The sequence below is a fragment of the Artemia sp. Qi Xiang Cuo genome, chromosome 15 (assembly GCF_049724085.1).
Source record: "Artemia sp. Qi Xiang Cuo chromosome 15, ASM4972408v1, whole genome shotgun sequence".
Taxonomy (NCBI): Eukaryota; Metazoa; Arthropoda; class Branchiopoda; order Anostraca; family Artemiidae; genus Artemia; species Artemia sp. Qi Xiang Cuo.
The window spans coordinates 6,141,002-6,157,923 of record NC_142808.1 but is presented as its reverse complement, the minus strand read 5'-3'; the positions used below and the strand labels follow the sequence as shown (position 1 = coordinate 6,157,923).

Below are 16,922 nucleotides of genomic sequence, written 5' to 3'. Positions count from 1 at the left end.
TTTTTTTTTAAACAAGATGGCTGCTTGTATTGAACGCTATTTTTATGTTTTGATTCTTCGAAAGAAAAAGAAATTGATTCTTAATTCAGTTTTTATATGAAAACCGAACGTAATGAAACCAGCTCTAGTCACTACTCCTCAGATCTTTCTTGAAAGCTACTGTTTACTGGAATTTGTCTACTTCTCTATGTTTTCTTAGGCCTCTAACTGGCTGTTTTTTCCTTGCGACTTTTCTTGGTTCTTTCTTACACATTTAAAGATAAGATTTGTAAAGCATTTGTTATAACCCGAAAAAGCGTCGATATCTTTGTGAACTTCTTTGGTTTCTTGTCAGTGAGTACACTGGTAGTTTATGCATCACTATGAGAATAGTTCTGATTTTTATCTGATTTTATCTGAATAGTTCTGATTTTTATCTGATTATATCTGATTTTATCTGAATAGTTCTGATTTTTATCTGATTATATCTGATTTTATCTGAATAGTTCTAATTTTTACCTGATTATATCTGAATAGTTCTGATTTTTATCTGATTAGATCTGATTTTATCTGAATAGTTCTGATTTTTATCTGATTATATCTGAATAGTTCTGATTTTATCTGATTATATCTGATTTTATCTGAATAGTTCTGATTTTTATCTGATTATATCTGATTTTATCTTAATAGTTATGATTTTTATCTGATTATATCTGATTTTATCTTAATAGTTCTAATTTTTACCTGATTATATCTGATTTTATCTTAATAGTTCTTATTTTTATCTGATTATATCTGATTTTATCTTAATAGTTCTGATTTTTATCTGATTATATCTGATTTTATCTGAATAGTTCTGATTTTTATCTGATTTTATCTGAATAGTTCTGATTTTTATCTGATTATATCTGATTTTATCTGAATAGTTCTGATTTTTATCTGATTATATCTGATTTTATCTTAATAGTTCTGATTTTTATCTGATTATATCTGATTTTATCTGAATAGTTCTGATTTTTATCTGATTATATCTGATTTTATCTGAATAGTTCTGATTTACCTGATTTTTATCTGATTTTGATCTGATTATAATAGTTCTGATAATTCTGATTTCATATTTTTACATATTAAAATTTTTTTAGATTACGTTTATTTTATGTATTTTTAGATTACTTATGTTTTTTACGTAATACGTAATATATTTTTTTAGGTTACGTTTAAATCTTCCTAAAAACCGATATACAGATGTCCTTTGCTTCGACCACAGCCGTGTTACCCTAGAAGTACTGGATGGAGAGCCATCTACAGACTATATCAACGCCAACTTTGTTGATGGCTATCGTCAAAAGAGAGCGTTCATATTTACTCAAGGTCCACTTCCCAAAACGGCTCCAGATTTTTGGCGAATGGTGTGGGAGCAACAATGTTTGCTAGTGGTAATGCTGACTAGAGCAGTGGAGAGGAGTAGGACGAAGTGTGCACAGTATTGGCCTATTGAGGAGGAAGGAAAGGAAAGTTATGGAGATTATGAAATTGTAAATATGGCTGTTGAAAATCAACCGGATTATGTTATAACAAATTTACATTTAACAAATTTGAAAGTAAGTATTTTAAAAATCCCTTAATATTAGGTTATACCCTCAGTCAAGTTCATGTTTGTTGTTTATGCCAATAAAAAAGTGGATTTTTCTGTTTTTATGTATTTTTTTCTTTCAAGAAAAATAAAAAAAAACGAAGAAAAATAATAATAAAAAAAGCTACAAATCAGACTTATTAACCGAACCAATAAATTTCAAGGAAGATTAATAAAGAAAATTAAATAAATAACGTAAAGATAAAAAAATAAGTGAAAGAAAATACAGGGTAGAAAGGAATGGTAATCCAATTAAAAAAAATGATTTAAATTCAAAATAAAGGAAACTATGGGAAAGCTATTAAAAATTGAAGAACTTTGGATGAGGGTACAAATAAAGCCACCCTTCCCCTCAGTTGACTGTTTTACTGCCTATATTTGTTGGCAATTTCTTTCAAAGCCAATTTGACTAAGCTTATATTATATAAAGTTGTCGTCTCTTAACTCTATATTGTATGTTAATAGACAACACAGTACACTATTTTGTTGTATATGATGTTTTTTCTCTCTTTTTTTTCTCCCTCACACTTCACTCTGGTTTTCTCCCTCTTGCCCCATGAGTGCCCAAAGAGGGGCACCCCTATACATTACTTGGTTGAATAATCGTACCATGAATAATGTTTAACGCAGAAACCGGGAACAAATTACGAAAACGTCTAAATAAACCTATGCCTCTTTCTGCCTAATACGTTATAAATTCACTATGCGTATTCCAAATAAAATTAACCTGAAGACTTCGATTCAAAACTGCGATTAGTAAGAGTACAGCTAGATAACTAATTAATATCATATGAAACTGTAATGATGTATAAGTAATATAATAAGATATATATATATATATATATATATATATATATATATATATATATATATATATATATATATATATATATATATATATATATATATATATATATATATATATATATATATATATATATATATATATATATATATATATATATATATATATATATATATATATATATATATATATATATATATATATATATATATATATATATATATATATATATATATATATATATATATATATATATATATATATATATATATATATATATATATATATATATATATATATATACACACACACACACACATATATATAACAATATATATATATATATATATATATATATATATATATATATAACTTACGACCCTTGCCCTGAGGGCTGTGGGGGTGGAGGGGTTGTCATCCTTAAAGACCTAATTTCCAAAACTTTACGTTGAATAAAATGGCTATCTAAAAATTTTGATTGGATGTGTTTGGGAAAAGGAGGGCGTGAGAGGGGGGTTAGTTGCCCTCAAATCACTTTCGAGACTATTAAAAAGGGCACTAGCCCTTTGAATTTCCAAAAGAATTAGCCCTTTTTCAAGTTTCTACGACAATGATTTCAATAAAAACTTAGATGCGCCCAGGGAATAATTTATAACCCTTGCCCTGAAGACTGTAGGGGGAGTGTTCTAATCAAAAGTATAATTTCCTGAACTTTAAACTGCGTGGAACAAAATTGCTATCACAAAATTTTGATTGGAGGTTTTTGGGGAAATGGTGAGCGTGGAATGGGTGTTAGTTGCCTTCCAATCACTTTCGACTATGAAAAAGGGTACTAGCCGTTTCAATTTCCAATCGAATGAGCCCTTTTTGAAGTTTCTACGACAACTCGTTCTATAAAAACCTTATATGCCCCAAGGGCATAACTTACAACCCTTGCCCTGAGGGCTGTGGGAAGTTTGTCATCCTCAAAGACCTAATTTCCGTGACTTTCAACTATGTTGAACAAAATGGTTATCTTAAAATTTTGATTCGATGTGTTTGGGGAAAAGGTGGGCGTGAGAGGGGGGTTAGTTACCCTCCCATCACTTTCGGCTATTAAAAAGGGTAATAGCCCTTTGAATTTCCTATCGAATGAACCTTTTTTGAAGTTTCTATGACAACGCTTTCTATAAAAACTTTATATGCCCCCAGGGCAAAACTTACAACCCTTGCCCTGAGGGCTGTGGGAGAGTGTCCTCCTCAAAAACATAATTTCTATCTGGAAATCAACTACACTGAACAGAATTGCTATCTAAAAATTTTGATTGGATGCGTTTGGGAAAAAGGTGGGCGTAAGAGGGGGGTTAGTAGCCCTCAAATCACTTTCTACTATTAAAAAGCGCTCTAGTCCTTTGAATTTCCAATCAAATGAGCATTTTTTCAATTTTCTACGACAACGATTTCAATAAAAACTTATATACCCCCAGGGCATAACTTATAACCCTTGCCCTGAAGACTGTAGGGGAAGTGCCCTACTCAAAGGTATAATTGCCTGAACTTTAAACTGCGTGGAACAAATGGCTGTCTTAAAATTTTGATTGGATGTGTTTGGGGAAAAGTTGGGTGTGAGAGGGGGTTAGTTGCCCTCCAATCACTTTCGACCATTAAAAAGGGGACTAGCCCTTTGAATTTTCAATCAAATGAGCCTTTTTTGAAGTTTATACGACAACGCTTTCTGTAATGACCTAATATGCCCCCAGGGCTTAACTTACAAACCTTGTCCTGAGGGCTGTGGGGGAGTGTCCTCCTCAAAACATAATTTCTATCTGGAAATCAACTACGCTGAACAAAATGGCTATCTCAAAATTTTGATTTGATGTGTTTCGGGAAATGGCGGGCGTGGAAGGGGTGTTAGTTGCCTTCCATTCATTTTCGACTATTAAAAAGGGCACAAGCCACTCCGATTTTCAATTGAATGAGCCCTTTTCGAACTTTCTACGACAACTTCTTCGATGCAAAGTGCCCTGGTCTAAAGAAAACAAAAAATAATACATTGTGCCAACATCGTTCTTATGTGCCCCCAGGGCATAACTTAAAAACCTTGCCCTGAGGGTTTTGGGGGAGTGACCTCCTCAAAAACATATTTTCTATCTGGAAATCAACTACGCTGAACAAAATGGCTACCTCAGAATTTTCATTGGTTGTGTTTTCGGAAATGGTGGGCGTGAAAGGGGTGTTAATTGCTTTCCAGTTACTTTCGAATATAAAAAAGGGCACAATCCACTCCGATTCTCAATTGAATTAATCCTATTAAAAATTTCTATAACAAGTTTTTCGATACGAAGTGCCCTGGTCCAACGGAAAAATAGTAAACAAACCATTATGCCAATATCATTCCTACATGCCCCGGTGGCATAAATTAAAACTCTTCCCATGAGTGTTGTGGTGGAGTGATCTCCTAAAAAAAAAATTTTATATTTTGAAATCAACTACTATGAACAAAATGACTCTCTCAAAATTTTGATTGGATTTGTTTGGGGAAATGATGTGCGTGGGGGGGGGGCTAGTTGTCCATCCAATCACTTTCAACTATTAAAAAGGGCACAAGTCACTCCAATTTCCAATCGAATGAGCCCTTTTTGAAGTTTCTACGACAACTCTTTCGTAACGAAGTGCCCTGGTCTAAGAACAAGAAGAAGAAAAAAAATACACTGTGCCAACATCGTTCTTTACTTAGGTAGTGCTATTGCGCTTCCTATTATTTCAACGCCCAGGTCGGTAAAAATAGAGATATATGATATCCTAGCCTAGGTAAATTTGGCGTAGGAAAAGAAAACAGTGCTACAATTTTGAAGGTATAACAATTTAGTTATAACCAATATGGTGTTTGGTCATAAAATAGTCTATAAGTTAACGTGGTATTCACGTGGTAGGAAACTTTATTGATTATGTTATTGTAAACCGAAGACCGGGGAAACAATGCAAGATACTAGGAAATATTGGAGTGCTGTTATTGATGTTATAAGTAAAGATCACCATCTATTAGTGTCTTAGGGAAGAAAATTTGGAGCGCAGCTAGAAATATTAGTGAAAATACTTTTTGTTTAATAGAGAGGAGAAGGGACTTGTACAAGAATTATCTGAGTGGTAGATCATGTGAAAACAAAAGGAATGTAAAGAAAGTGGAGAGAACATTAAAATATGGACAAATTAAGTGTAAAATGGAGGCCATGGATAAATTTGCCGAGGATCTGGAAGATGCAGCTAGACGGCATAATAGTAAAATATTATGGTGGCACGTTAATAAATTGAGAGGGAGTAGGCAATCTCAACTTGTCCTATTTAAAGATAGGAACGGGGCCGCAATTAGCGATAAGGAAAGAGTTAAAGAGGGATGGGCAGAACATTTTGAGAATGTCCTAAAAGGGGATTGAGTTGCGAGAAAAGGTATAGAGGGAAATGAAAAAGTTTATGATACCTTGGATGTGAAGAAAAATTAGTTTTGTGAAGAAGAATTAGTGACAGTAACAAGAGGGTTAAAAAATAATAAGGCCCCATGTGTTTATGGTGGTGTAAATGAGTTTCTTAATTAGGGTGGGTCTGAAGTTAGAAATAAGTTACTGAAGATTATTAGCACGATTTTTGAAAAAGGGAAATACATAGTTGTTTAAAAAAAAAACAAAAAAAACCCTAATTAATCCACTGTATACGAAAGGTGATAAGAGAGTGTAGTAATAATAGAGGCATTGGCCTGGTCTCTGTAGGTAGTAAATTACCTAGTAATATGATACTTTTAGACTGAGAGATGCTGTGAATGTGCGAATATATAACCCAAATTATATATTTCCCATGTGTTTAGGTTGTCGATTTCGTCATCGTTGATTCAATTTACGAGTAGACGGAATTAAAATCAACTTGAATTAAAGTTGAATTAAAATCAACTTGGTGGAAGTGATGAAAAACTTGAGAGCCGTGGCTAATTGGAGTAAAGCCAAGATGAGAGGCAAGTCTCAGTGAGAGGCAAAGCTGGCTTAGCTCCTTTTTCAATATTGTATGAAAATGATATCATTTCATTTGTTGATTGATAGTCTATCATCCATTCTAGGGCAGAAATCATCAATACAAACAGGAGTGGGGCTACTGTCTCTTCCCCCTCCCCTTGCCGCAAAAGTTTAAAGCCTATTGCTTCATTTATCTTTACTGAAAACGAATAATATTACACATATTTTTTTATATATTTACAATATTGAAAAATGAAAATAGAAATTACAGTGAAATAAAATCTTGAATAGCTGAGTTTTTCGGCAATTACCATCATTATGTATCAAATATTTAGTTCGATATTTTTGTTCTTTCCAACGAATTTTCTAGACGCATATAGTTTTCACTAAAACCTGAATTACACAATGGGCTTTAGAATTGTAGGGTGGAAGAAGGGGGAAGTTTTGCAGTAGCCAAACTCCTGTTTGTGGTGATTTTTGTTCTTTTTAAGTGTGCCTAGAATGTTAAGCTTAATTTTTAATCGTTTTAAGACCTATTTGATCATTTGTGTTAGCACCGGTTATCTGTATATTTGCTATGAGTGTTTATTTAATTTCTGTTCGTTCTGAGTTTGAATTGTTATAGTTTATTTCTGCTGGTCTTAAGTTTAATATGGCTCTTAACTTTTCTTTGCAGAACTTCTTTTTCGGAATTTTTTTTTTAAATAAATGCCACAATAATGATGAGTAATAACTGTTCCGAAGACACCTCAAGTTGCTAAAACTAGATCTATATTTCAAAAGGTCATAATGGGCCAAATGGTTGGAATAATTTGCCCGAATTTTTGGAAAAAAAATCATTAAATGTGTGTGATTTCTCTAGAGATCTTACAGCAGTTTGTCTCCGGTTGTATGATTTTTGAAGAATAGCTAATAGAGTTTCATTCGCTCTCAAGTTCCCTCAAAAAAAAAAAAAAAAATTAAACGGAAATAAATCATGTAATTTTTTGTTGGATGGTGTGTTGGCAGTGGAATCAATCCTTGTCTAGAAGGGATGTTGGGGCCAGGAGCTGGGCAAGTATAGATTTTTTTGATTTTTTTTGATTTTCTTCTTTTTAAAAAATTTTATTCCCATGTTTAAGGGGCTACTCCAATCAAGCAAAAGCTTAAGGAGGGTTAATTATATTGTATTGCTTTTTTAGTGTTTTTTTGTCTTTTTGCTTGTTTTATTGAATAAATTCCGTTATTCAATCGAAAAAAATTATTCAACTACTTGTATAAGGCGTCGGTTGTAAATACTGACAGGTTTATTTTTATCACGGCATAAAAATACTGTTTTGAAATTTGAGTTCTGAATTGTTAACCCACTAGGCTGGATGCTGAAACCTACTCTTGAAGTCGTACTTATTTCAAATGAAGAGCCAGAATTATGGGCTAGTGAGTAATTATGTAAATTGGCCTTTGTTTTTATTGAAATTACCAGAATTTAATTCTTTTTATTGCCAGAAATTACCATTCTTATTGAAATTATGAAAATTACCAGAAGGGCCAAAATACTAACTGGCCAAAAAATTTGTTATGGCCAAATATAAAAACTGACGCATGAAAATGATCTAAAGAAAACTTCAGGAATTACCTATAGATTTCTAACTGATGATTTTCGTGACGATTTTTTTTTTTTTGTCAAAACTTACTTGAAAGTTTGTTTTCTTTTCTCTTTTATAGACTTGAGAAATGAGAACAGTAGTGTTCATGCAAATTAGTCCTGACCATCCCATGGAGCTCCTCATTTGCATTAGAGTTTATAGATCTTCAAAAAATTAGGTATTTGTAAAATGTAAATTTTAGGAACGTTGGGTGAACTGCTACAAATGGCTAACTGATGGTTTTTGTGCTAATATTTGTATCAAATTAATACAAGAGTTTTCTTCTTTTCTCTTTACAGACTCGAGAAACAAGAACAGTAACGCACATGCAGTTTTCCTCTTGGCCTGACTACGGTGTTCCTCATAGTGCATTGGCGTTTTTAGATTTTCTTCATAAAATTAGAGAATTACAAAGTAGCAATTTAGGAACGTTGGGTGACCTCTGGAATGGCCACTCTCTTGGTCCTCCCATTGTAGTTCATTGCTCAGCCGGAATTGGACGCACAGGTAATTTGTTTATTGTTGTGTAAAAAGCCCTTCTCTTTCTTTTTGTCTATCTAATATTGTAGATGTGTTAGCATTGGTCCCAACCAAACTTACTAATTCCTTTCACCTGGAAACTTGAAGATAGATTTATTAATTCAGCTTATTTCAGCTATTAGTTTTATAGACATAAATAATTCCTTGCAGACAAGTCTTTTAAGAACGATAATCAAAAGAATTATTCTTTTAGTAATCGTTCGATTATTACCAAAACATCGTGTGGCTAAGTTTTTAAAATAAAAGTTATTTTTTATCAAGCAATAACGACTGGGTGGTGTTTCTGTGTGATATTTAGTATGTCCTAGTCATAGCCTTCCTAACCGAGTGAATTGGAGTTCTGGATTTAGTATCCTGTCCGAGAGGACGAGGTTTCAAATCCTGGTGTACTCAATTATTTGATTTCGGATGGGGGTCAGTTGTGTGACTCTGTAAGCTCAGCCAGAGTCCACCCAGCTTTAAATGGGTAACTGGAGAAATCTAGGGAAGGTAAACAGGTAGGGTTTGTGAAAACAGAGGATGGTTGGCCCCCCATATCTCCATTGCACTTCCTGGTTGAAGGTGAAATTTAGTGTGTATTCTGTCGGTTGGAGGAGCAGTTTTCTCAATTCTGATTTTAAACAGGAAAGAACTGATAAAACGGTATCTGACAAATCAATATTAAATAATCCTCTTGTATGTGCCCTTGTATGGTATATGAGATAAATACATTAAAGTGGTTAGTGCTATGGACGAGGATAACATTGCTGCGGTTAATGTAGGAAATGAGGCTAGTATCTGGTTTCGTAATAAATCAGGAGTTAATCAAGGTTGCGTCCTATCCATTCATATGGATCATTTTGATGGTCTGTGTCCTAAGGTGCGCAGCAAAGGCAATGGGAGAATATGGAATCAATTTGGGAAATAAAACTCTCCTAGACTTAGATTTTGCTGATGATTTAAGCATCCTTGATGAAAGTGCTAGCAAAATGAGGTTTTGCCAGTTCAGGGTTAGAAAATTAATGTTAAGGAGACTTCATCGCTAAAACTAGTAATAAGTGAAGGACAAGAGGTGATGTTGGGTAACGAGAAGATTGATCAGGTGGACAGCTTCACTTAGCTAGGTAGTATAATTAGTAAAGACGGTCAGGTGGACAGTTTCACTTACCTAGGTAGTATTATTAGTAAAGATGGTCATGTGGACAGCTTCACTTAGCTAGGTAGTAATATCATAGACAGCGCGCTAGCGCTGCCAAAATAAAGAACAATGTGGGCCCAATGTGTTTGTGTGATTTTTTTTCATACCCGGGCGCTTCGTATCAAAGGAGTTGTTGCAGAAACTTGGACGGGGCTCATTCAATTGGAAATTCGAAGGGCTAGTACCCTTTTTAATAGTCTGAAGTGATTGGAGGGCAACTAGCCCCCCCCCATGCCCATCATTCCCCCAAACACATCCAATCAAAATTTTGAGATAACCATTTTGTTCAGCGTTGTTGATTTCCAGATAGAAAATATGTTTTTAGGAGGACACTCCCCCACAACCCTCAGGCCAAGGGTTCAAAAGGGAAGAAACTTCAAAAGGGGCTCATTCGATTGGAAATTCAAAGAGCTAGTGCCATTTTTAATAGTCGAAAGTGATTGGGCGGCAACTAATCCCTCTTCCACTCCCCCCCTCCCACCCCCACGCCTCCCACGCCCAAATGTTGCCTTAAGATTAAATTAAAATGCACTGTGATAATTCTAATTCCCAATAAGGCATCTCAGCAGTATCCTAAGAATGACTTAGGATATTATGTCCAAACTTTCGGGGCTGCTTCTGCTCTTAAAATTTAACCAAATCAAAAGAACGCAAGTGTATCCAAGCTATCAAAGAAAGTAAACAGATTTTTTTTGCGAATGGTATCAAGTTTTTCATTTCAGGTCAAATAGAGGAGGTATGAAACTAAATTAAACACTACTATTTGTGTCCAGAACTTTTAAGAGGGTTTATGTTGTTAAACCTTGCTGAAAATTTTTCTCCAGCACACAAATAGCGTAAGTGTATCCAAGCTATCAAAGAAAGTAAACAGATTTTTTTTTGCGAAAGTTTCATTTCAGGTCAACTAGAGGAGGTATGAAACTGAATTAAACAGTACTATTTGTGTCCATATTTTTAAAAGGGTGTATTTTGTTAAAAATTACCGAAAATTTTTCTCCAATATTTCCCTGCTATACAAATAGCAGGGAAAACTATAAAGTCTTAAAAAACGAACAGAAATAACATTTTGATTAACATTAATCAGTATAAGCATATTAAACTGACAATGCTCATTCCATTTGTATTTTTTCAGTAAAGTGCAAATTATGTTCTAGCCTTGGGATGGAATAGGGTTTCTGCGCCCTATTCTTGTTAATTTCTGCTCGTTTTGAGTTTGACTCGGTTATTTATTGTAATTTCTGTTCCTTTTGGTTTTCATTTACTTATCGATGCTGATTTGTGGTAGTTTTACGCTTGGTAGATTATTTGATTTTAGTTTGGCTCACTTTAGGTGTAATGGAGTTCTTTACTTTTCTTTGAAAAACTTATTTTGTGAAAAAAGTTTTTTTTTAATTAATTTCGGTTCGTTTTATGTTGACATAGTCTTTTAAGGGAAAAAGAAAATAATACTTTAAATCTCTTCGTTTTTTTTTAAGAATTTGTAGTTTGGCCTGCTGTTTGTATGCTGGAGAAAATTTTTCAGCAATTTTTAACAACAAGCACCCTTTTAAAAATCTGGACACAAATAGTACTGTTTAATTCAGTTTCATACCTCCTCTAGTTGACCTGAAATGGAAAACTTGATACCATTCGCAAGAAAATCTGTTTACTTTCTTTCATGCCTTATTGAGAATTAGCCTTAACACAGTGTATTTTTATTTAATCTTAACTTACAACGTTTGCCCTGGGGACTCTTGGGGGTTTGTCATCCTTAAACACATAATTTCCAGAACTTTCAACTACGTTGAACAAAATGGCTATCTATAAACTTTGATTGAATTTGTTTGGGGAAATGGTGGGTGTTAGAGGGGGGTCAATTACTCTCCACTCACTTTCGACTATTAAATAGGGCCATTTCAATTTCCAAACAAATGAGCAATTTTTACAACAACTTTCTATATAAACCTTATATGCCCCCAGGGCATAACTTACAACCTTTGAACTGAGGGCTCTTAGGGGGTTATCATCCTAAAAGACCTAATTTCCAGAACTTTCGACTACGTTGAACAAAATGTATATCTCTAAAATTTTGATTGGATGTGTTTGGGGGAACAATGAGCGCTAGAGGGGGGTTAGCTGCCCTTCAATCCCTTTCGACTATTAAAAGGGCACTAGCTCTTTCAATTTTCAATTGAATGAGCCCTTTTTGATGCTTTTACAACATCGCTTTCTATAAAAACCTTACATGCTCACAGGGCATAACTTACAACCCATGCCCTGAGGGTTGTTTTTTTTTTTTTGGGGGGGGGGGGATGGGCTAGCATCCATAAAGACCTAATTTCCAAAACTTTCGACTATTTAAAAGGGCACTAGCCCATTGAATTTCCAATCGAATGAGCCCTTTTTCAAACTTCTGCGACAAATATCCCAATATAAATCTGATATGCTCCCAGGGAATAACTTATAACCATTGCCCTGAAGACTGTGCGGGGGGGGGTGTCCTGCTCAAAGGTATAATGTCCTCAACTTTAAACTGCCTGGAACAAAATTGATATTTCAAAATTTTGATTGGATGTGTGTGGGGAAATGATGGGCGTGGAAAGACTGTTAGTTACCTTTCAATATTTTTCCACTATTAAATAGGACACTAGCCATTTCAATTTCTAATCGAAACCAATTTTGAAGTTTCTACGACAACGCGTTCTATAAAAACCTTTTATGCCCCCAGGGCATAACTCACAACCCTTGCCTCCTCAAAAAAATTTCTATCTTGAAATCAACAACGCTGAACAAAATAGCTATCTAAAAATTTTGATTGGATGTGATTGGAGAAAGGGTGGGCAAGAGAGGGGGGTTAGTTGCCCTCAAATTACTTTCGACTATGAAAAAGGGCACTAGACCTTTGAATTTCCAATTGAATGAGCCCTTTTTTTAGTTTTTACGACAAAGATTTCAGTAAAAACTTATATGTCCCCAGGGCATAATTTATAACCCTTGCCCTGAAGACTGTGGGGGCGTGTCCTGCTCAAAGGTAGTGTTTGGGGGAATGATGGGCGTGGAGGGGGGGAGGGCTAGTTGCCTTCCAATCACTTTCGACTATTCAAAAGGGCACTAGTCCTTTGAATTTCCAGTCGAATTAGCCTTTTTTGAAGTTTCTAAGACAACGCGTTCTATAAAAACCTTATATGCTCCCAGGGCATAAGTTAAAACCCTTGCCCTTAGGGTTGTCGGGAAGTGTCCTTCTCAAAAACATAATTTCTATCTGGAAATCAACTACGGTGAACAAAATGACTATCTCAAAATTTTGATTGGATGTGTTTGGGGGAATGATGGGTGTAGGTGTGGCTAGTTGCCCTCCAATCACTTTTGACTATTAAACAGGGTACTCGCCCTTCAAATTTCAAATTGAATGAGCCGGTTTTTAAGTTTTTACGACAACGCCTTCTCTAAAAAATCTTATAGTCCCCCAGGGCATAACTTAAAACCCTTGCCCTGAGGGTGGTGGGGGAGTGTCCTCCTCAAAAACAAATTCTGTATCTGGAAATTAAGAGCGCTGAACAAAATGCCTCTCTTGAAATTTGATTGGATGTGTTTGGGGGAATGATGGGCGCGGGGGGGGAGCTAGTTGCCCCCAAACACTTTAGACTATTAAAAAAGGCCCGAGAACTCTCGATTTCTAATCGATTAAGCCTATTTTGAAGTCTCTACGACGACCCCTTCCATATGAAGCGCCCTGTTCTAAAGTAAAAAAATAATATATGGTACGTTGTGCCAACATTGTTCTTATATGCTTTCAGGGCACAACTCAAAAACCTTGCCCCGATGGTTGTGAGGGATTGTCCTCCTCAAAAAGATATTTTCTATCTGGCAATCAGCTTCGTTGAACAAAATGCCTGTTTCTAAATTTTGATTGGATGTGTTTTGGGGAATGATGGGCGTGGGGGGGGGCTAGTTGCCCTCCAATCACCTTCGACTATTAGAAAGGGCACTAGCCACTCCAATTTTCAATCGAATGAGCCCTTTTCGAAGTTTTTGCGACAACTCCTTCTATACGAACTGCCATTCAAAGAAAAAAAACACACATAGTGGCCACATCGTTCTTTACTTAGGCAGCGCTAGCGCGCTGTCTATGATAGTTACGACCCGTTCTCCCTCTTTTCTCAGGTACTGTTTGTTCAATAGGCATATGGCTCCATTTATTGTTATTTCCTTTTCCTTTTTTTCTAGGTCCTCTTTGTACAAGACATGTGCTTCCATTCATTATTGTGGCCTTTTCTCATTCTTTACTCAATACTCTTTGCAAAATAAACATATGTTTCTATTTATAGTTATGGCCCTTCCCACTTCTTTTCTAGGTGCTCATTTGTACAATAGGCATATGCCTCCATTTATTGTTATGGTCTTTCCCCCTTATTTTTTCGGTGCTCTTTGCCCAATTGCCATGTGCCTCCATTCTTTATTTCGGGCGTTTCTTTTACTATTCTTAATACTCTACGAAACACGCAGATTTTTCTATTCATAATTATGGACCAATATACTTTTCTAGGCAGTCTTATTATAATATGCTTATACCTCCATTCACTGTTCTTATCTCTTCCCCTGGTTTTGTGGGTGATTTTTGGAAAGATGCCCTGTGCCGCTATTATTTATTTCTGGCTTTTCTCCATCTATTTTTAGTGCTCTTACAATTACGCAGGTATGTCTATTAATAATTATGTCCGTTTATTCTTTTCTAATTAGTATTTCATCAATAGGTGAATGCCTACAATTATTGTTATGATATCCTCCCCTTCTTTTCTCAGTGCTCTTTGCACAATTGACCTTTGCCTCCATTCTTTATTTCTGGCTTTTCTCTTTCTATTCTTAGTACTCTGCCAAATAAGCAGATTTTTCTATTCATAATTATGGCCGATCCTTTTCTAAGTAGTCTTTTTGCAATGGGCTTATGCCTCCATTTATTGTTATGATCTTTTCCTCTGTTTTTCTGGGTGACCTTTGGAACGTGTATCTTTATTGCCGACCTTTATTTCTGGCTTTTCACCTTTCATTTTCTGCGCTCTGACAACTGAGCGTTCTTGTCTATGCATAATATTGCTAATTCTCTAGTACTAATTTTCAGTTCATAAGTAGGGTTATGCAGTAATGTACTTTTTATATCTCTTCTCCTTCTTTTCCGGGTGAGCATTGGACAATGTACAAGTGTTTGCATTCTATGTTTCTGGTTTTTATCTCTCTATTCTTAGTACTCTGCCAAATAAGCAAATTTCTCCACTCATAATTCTGGCCTGCTCTCCTTCTTTTCTAGGTAATCTTTGTACTATGGGCATATGCCTCCATTCTTTATTGTGGCCTTTTCTCCGTCTTTTTTCTATAACCTTTCAAAATAAACACGTGGTTCTATTTAAAGTTATGGAAACACTTTCCATTTCTTTTATAGGCACTCTTTGAACAATAGACTTATGCCTCTATTTATTGTTAAGCATTTTCCCTTTCTTTTCTGAGTACTTTGTTGACAATTGACATGTGTCTCCATTTATTATTGTGGCCTTTTCTCCTTCTTTTTTCAATACTCTTTATAAAATAAACATGTGTTTCCATTTATAGCTATGGAAACACGTTCAACTTATTTTCTAGGTACTCTTTGAACAATAAGCGTATGCCTCTATTTATTGTTACGGCCTTTTCCCTTTCTTTTCTAGGTACTATTTTGACAATTGACATGTGTCTTTATTCATTATTGTGGCCTTTTCTCTTTCTTTTATCAATATTATTTGCAAAATAAACACGTGTTTCTATTTATAGTCATGGAAACACTTTCCGCTTCTTTTCTAGGTACTCTTTGAAAAATAGGCATATGCCTCTATTTATTGTTATGGCCTTTTCCCTTTCTTTTCTAGGTACTCTCTTGACAATTGACATGGGTCTCCATCCATTATTGTGGTCTTTTCTCCTCCGTCTTTTTTCAATACTCCCTGCCAAATAAACACGTGTTTCCATTTATAGTTATGGAAACACGTTCGACTTCTTTTCTAGGTACCCTTTGCACAATAGGCGTATGCCTTTATTGATTGTTATGACCTTTTACCTTTCTTTTCTAGGTACTCTTTGCACAATAGATATATGTCTTCAGCGATTGCAAGATATTGGAACGGTAGATGTACGAGGGACAGTTGAAAAGCTTCGAGCACAAAGAGCCTACTCAATACAAATGCCCGATCAATATGTATTCTGCCATTTGGCTATTATTGAAGCTGCCCTATCGTTGAGTCTACTAAACCCTGAAGTGATTGATTTAACTGGTTTTGATTCTGAACCAGATGACGAGTAATTTGGTTCTTTGTTTGTAGGGTATGATATTTTTGGGTTGGTAGGGTATACTTGCTTTCAGAGGGGACAAACTTCCTTTAATATTCTATAAATATGAAGTGGTGGCTCTTGCCTCTTTTGTGCCCAAGACAAAATCCTTGTAAGCCTCCTCCCCCTGTCTGCCAAAAATTCCCAGGCCAAATAAAAAAAAATCATTTATTAACAAAATTACAATTCAAACTATAGAAAAAAAACATTTAAATTCATTAAATTCGTTCTACTTACTTTTATTTTTCAAAAAAATAAAATTTCAGATTGATGCCAATTTTGCCAACAGCACTTTTTACATTATTTTAATAAAATAGATTACAAAATGATTACCGCATAACCGTTATAATAATTTAATTTCAAACCTTCATACAAATATACTGTAAATGCTATAAAAACGAAAGAAAAAAAGAACGAAAGAATCACACTACAATACAAAATAAAATCAAACTGCGATAACTATGAAAGAGAGACAAACCAACGTAATCAAAATCACGATTCTACTGTACAAGACTAACCAATGAAAAGTCATGGAGTGTTCTGTAACATGGACTGCTCGTTATATTATTTATTTTAAATATCTGTGGCTGGGACAAGTGCTCCCTATGCCTCCCCCCTTAAAACTACCTCTGAATATATATGGTTAAGCTTTATGAATGCACTTTCGGATGTTTTCAGGATTTGATATTTGAGCTGATTCCTGAATATTTTATTTTCTTTAAAATACAAAGAAATTTGTTCCGGAAAGTCATTATTTACTCTAATTTGTTTCCTGAGAAATTTGAAAAGGAATCTTGGCTGCTTGCCAAGCCTTGTTTTATGTGTTCACATTTAGAAGAGTGTCATCACA

At 34.8% G+C, this 16,922-nt stretch overlaps 1 protein-coding gene across 1 annotated transcript in view; it reads left to right on the top strand.

The window, feature by feature from the left end:
• Ptpmeg2 (Protein tyrosine phosphatase Meg2) overlaps window positions 1-16,241 on the top strand; it is a 46,201-nt gene extending 29,960 nt beyond the window's left edge. Inside the window, exons 7-9 of the mRNA XM_089101833.1 lie at window positions 1,190-1,580; window positions 8,322-8,529; window positions 15,817-16,241. Of these exons, the coding sequence (XP_088957959.1) occupies window positions 1,190-1,580; window positions 8,322-8,529; window positions 15,817-16,046 (829 nt within the window). The 3' untranslated portion in view covers window positions 16,047-16,241. The remainder of the gene's footprint in view (window positions 1-1,189; window positions 1,581-8,321; window positions 8,530-15,816) is intronic.
• The last annotated feature ends 681 nt before the right edge of the window (window positions 16,242-16,922 follow it).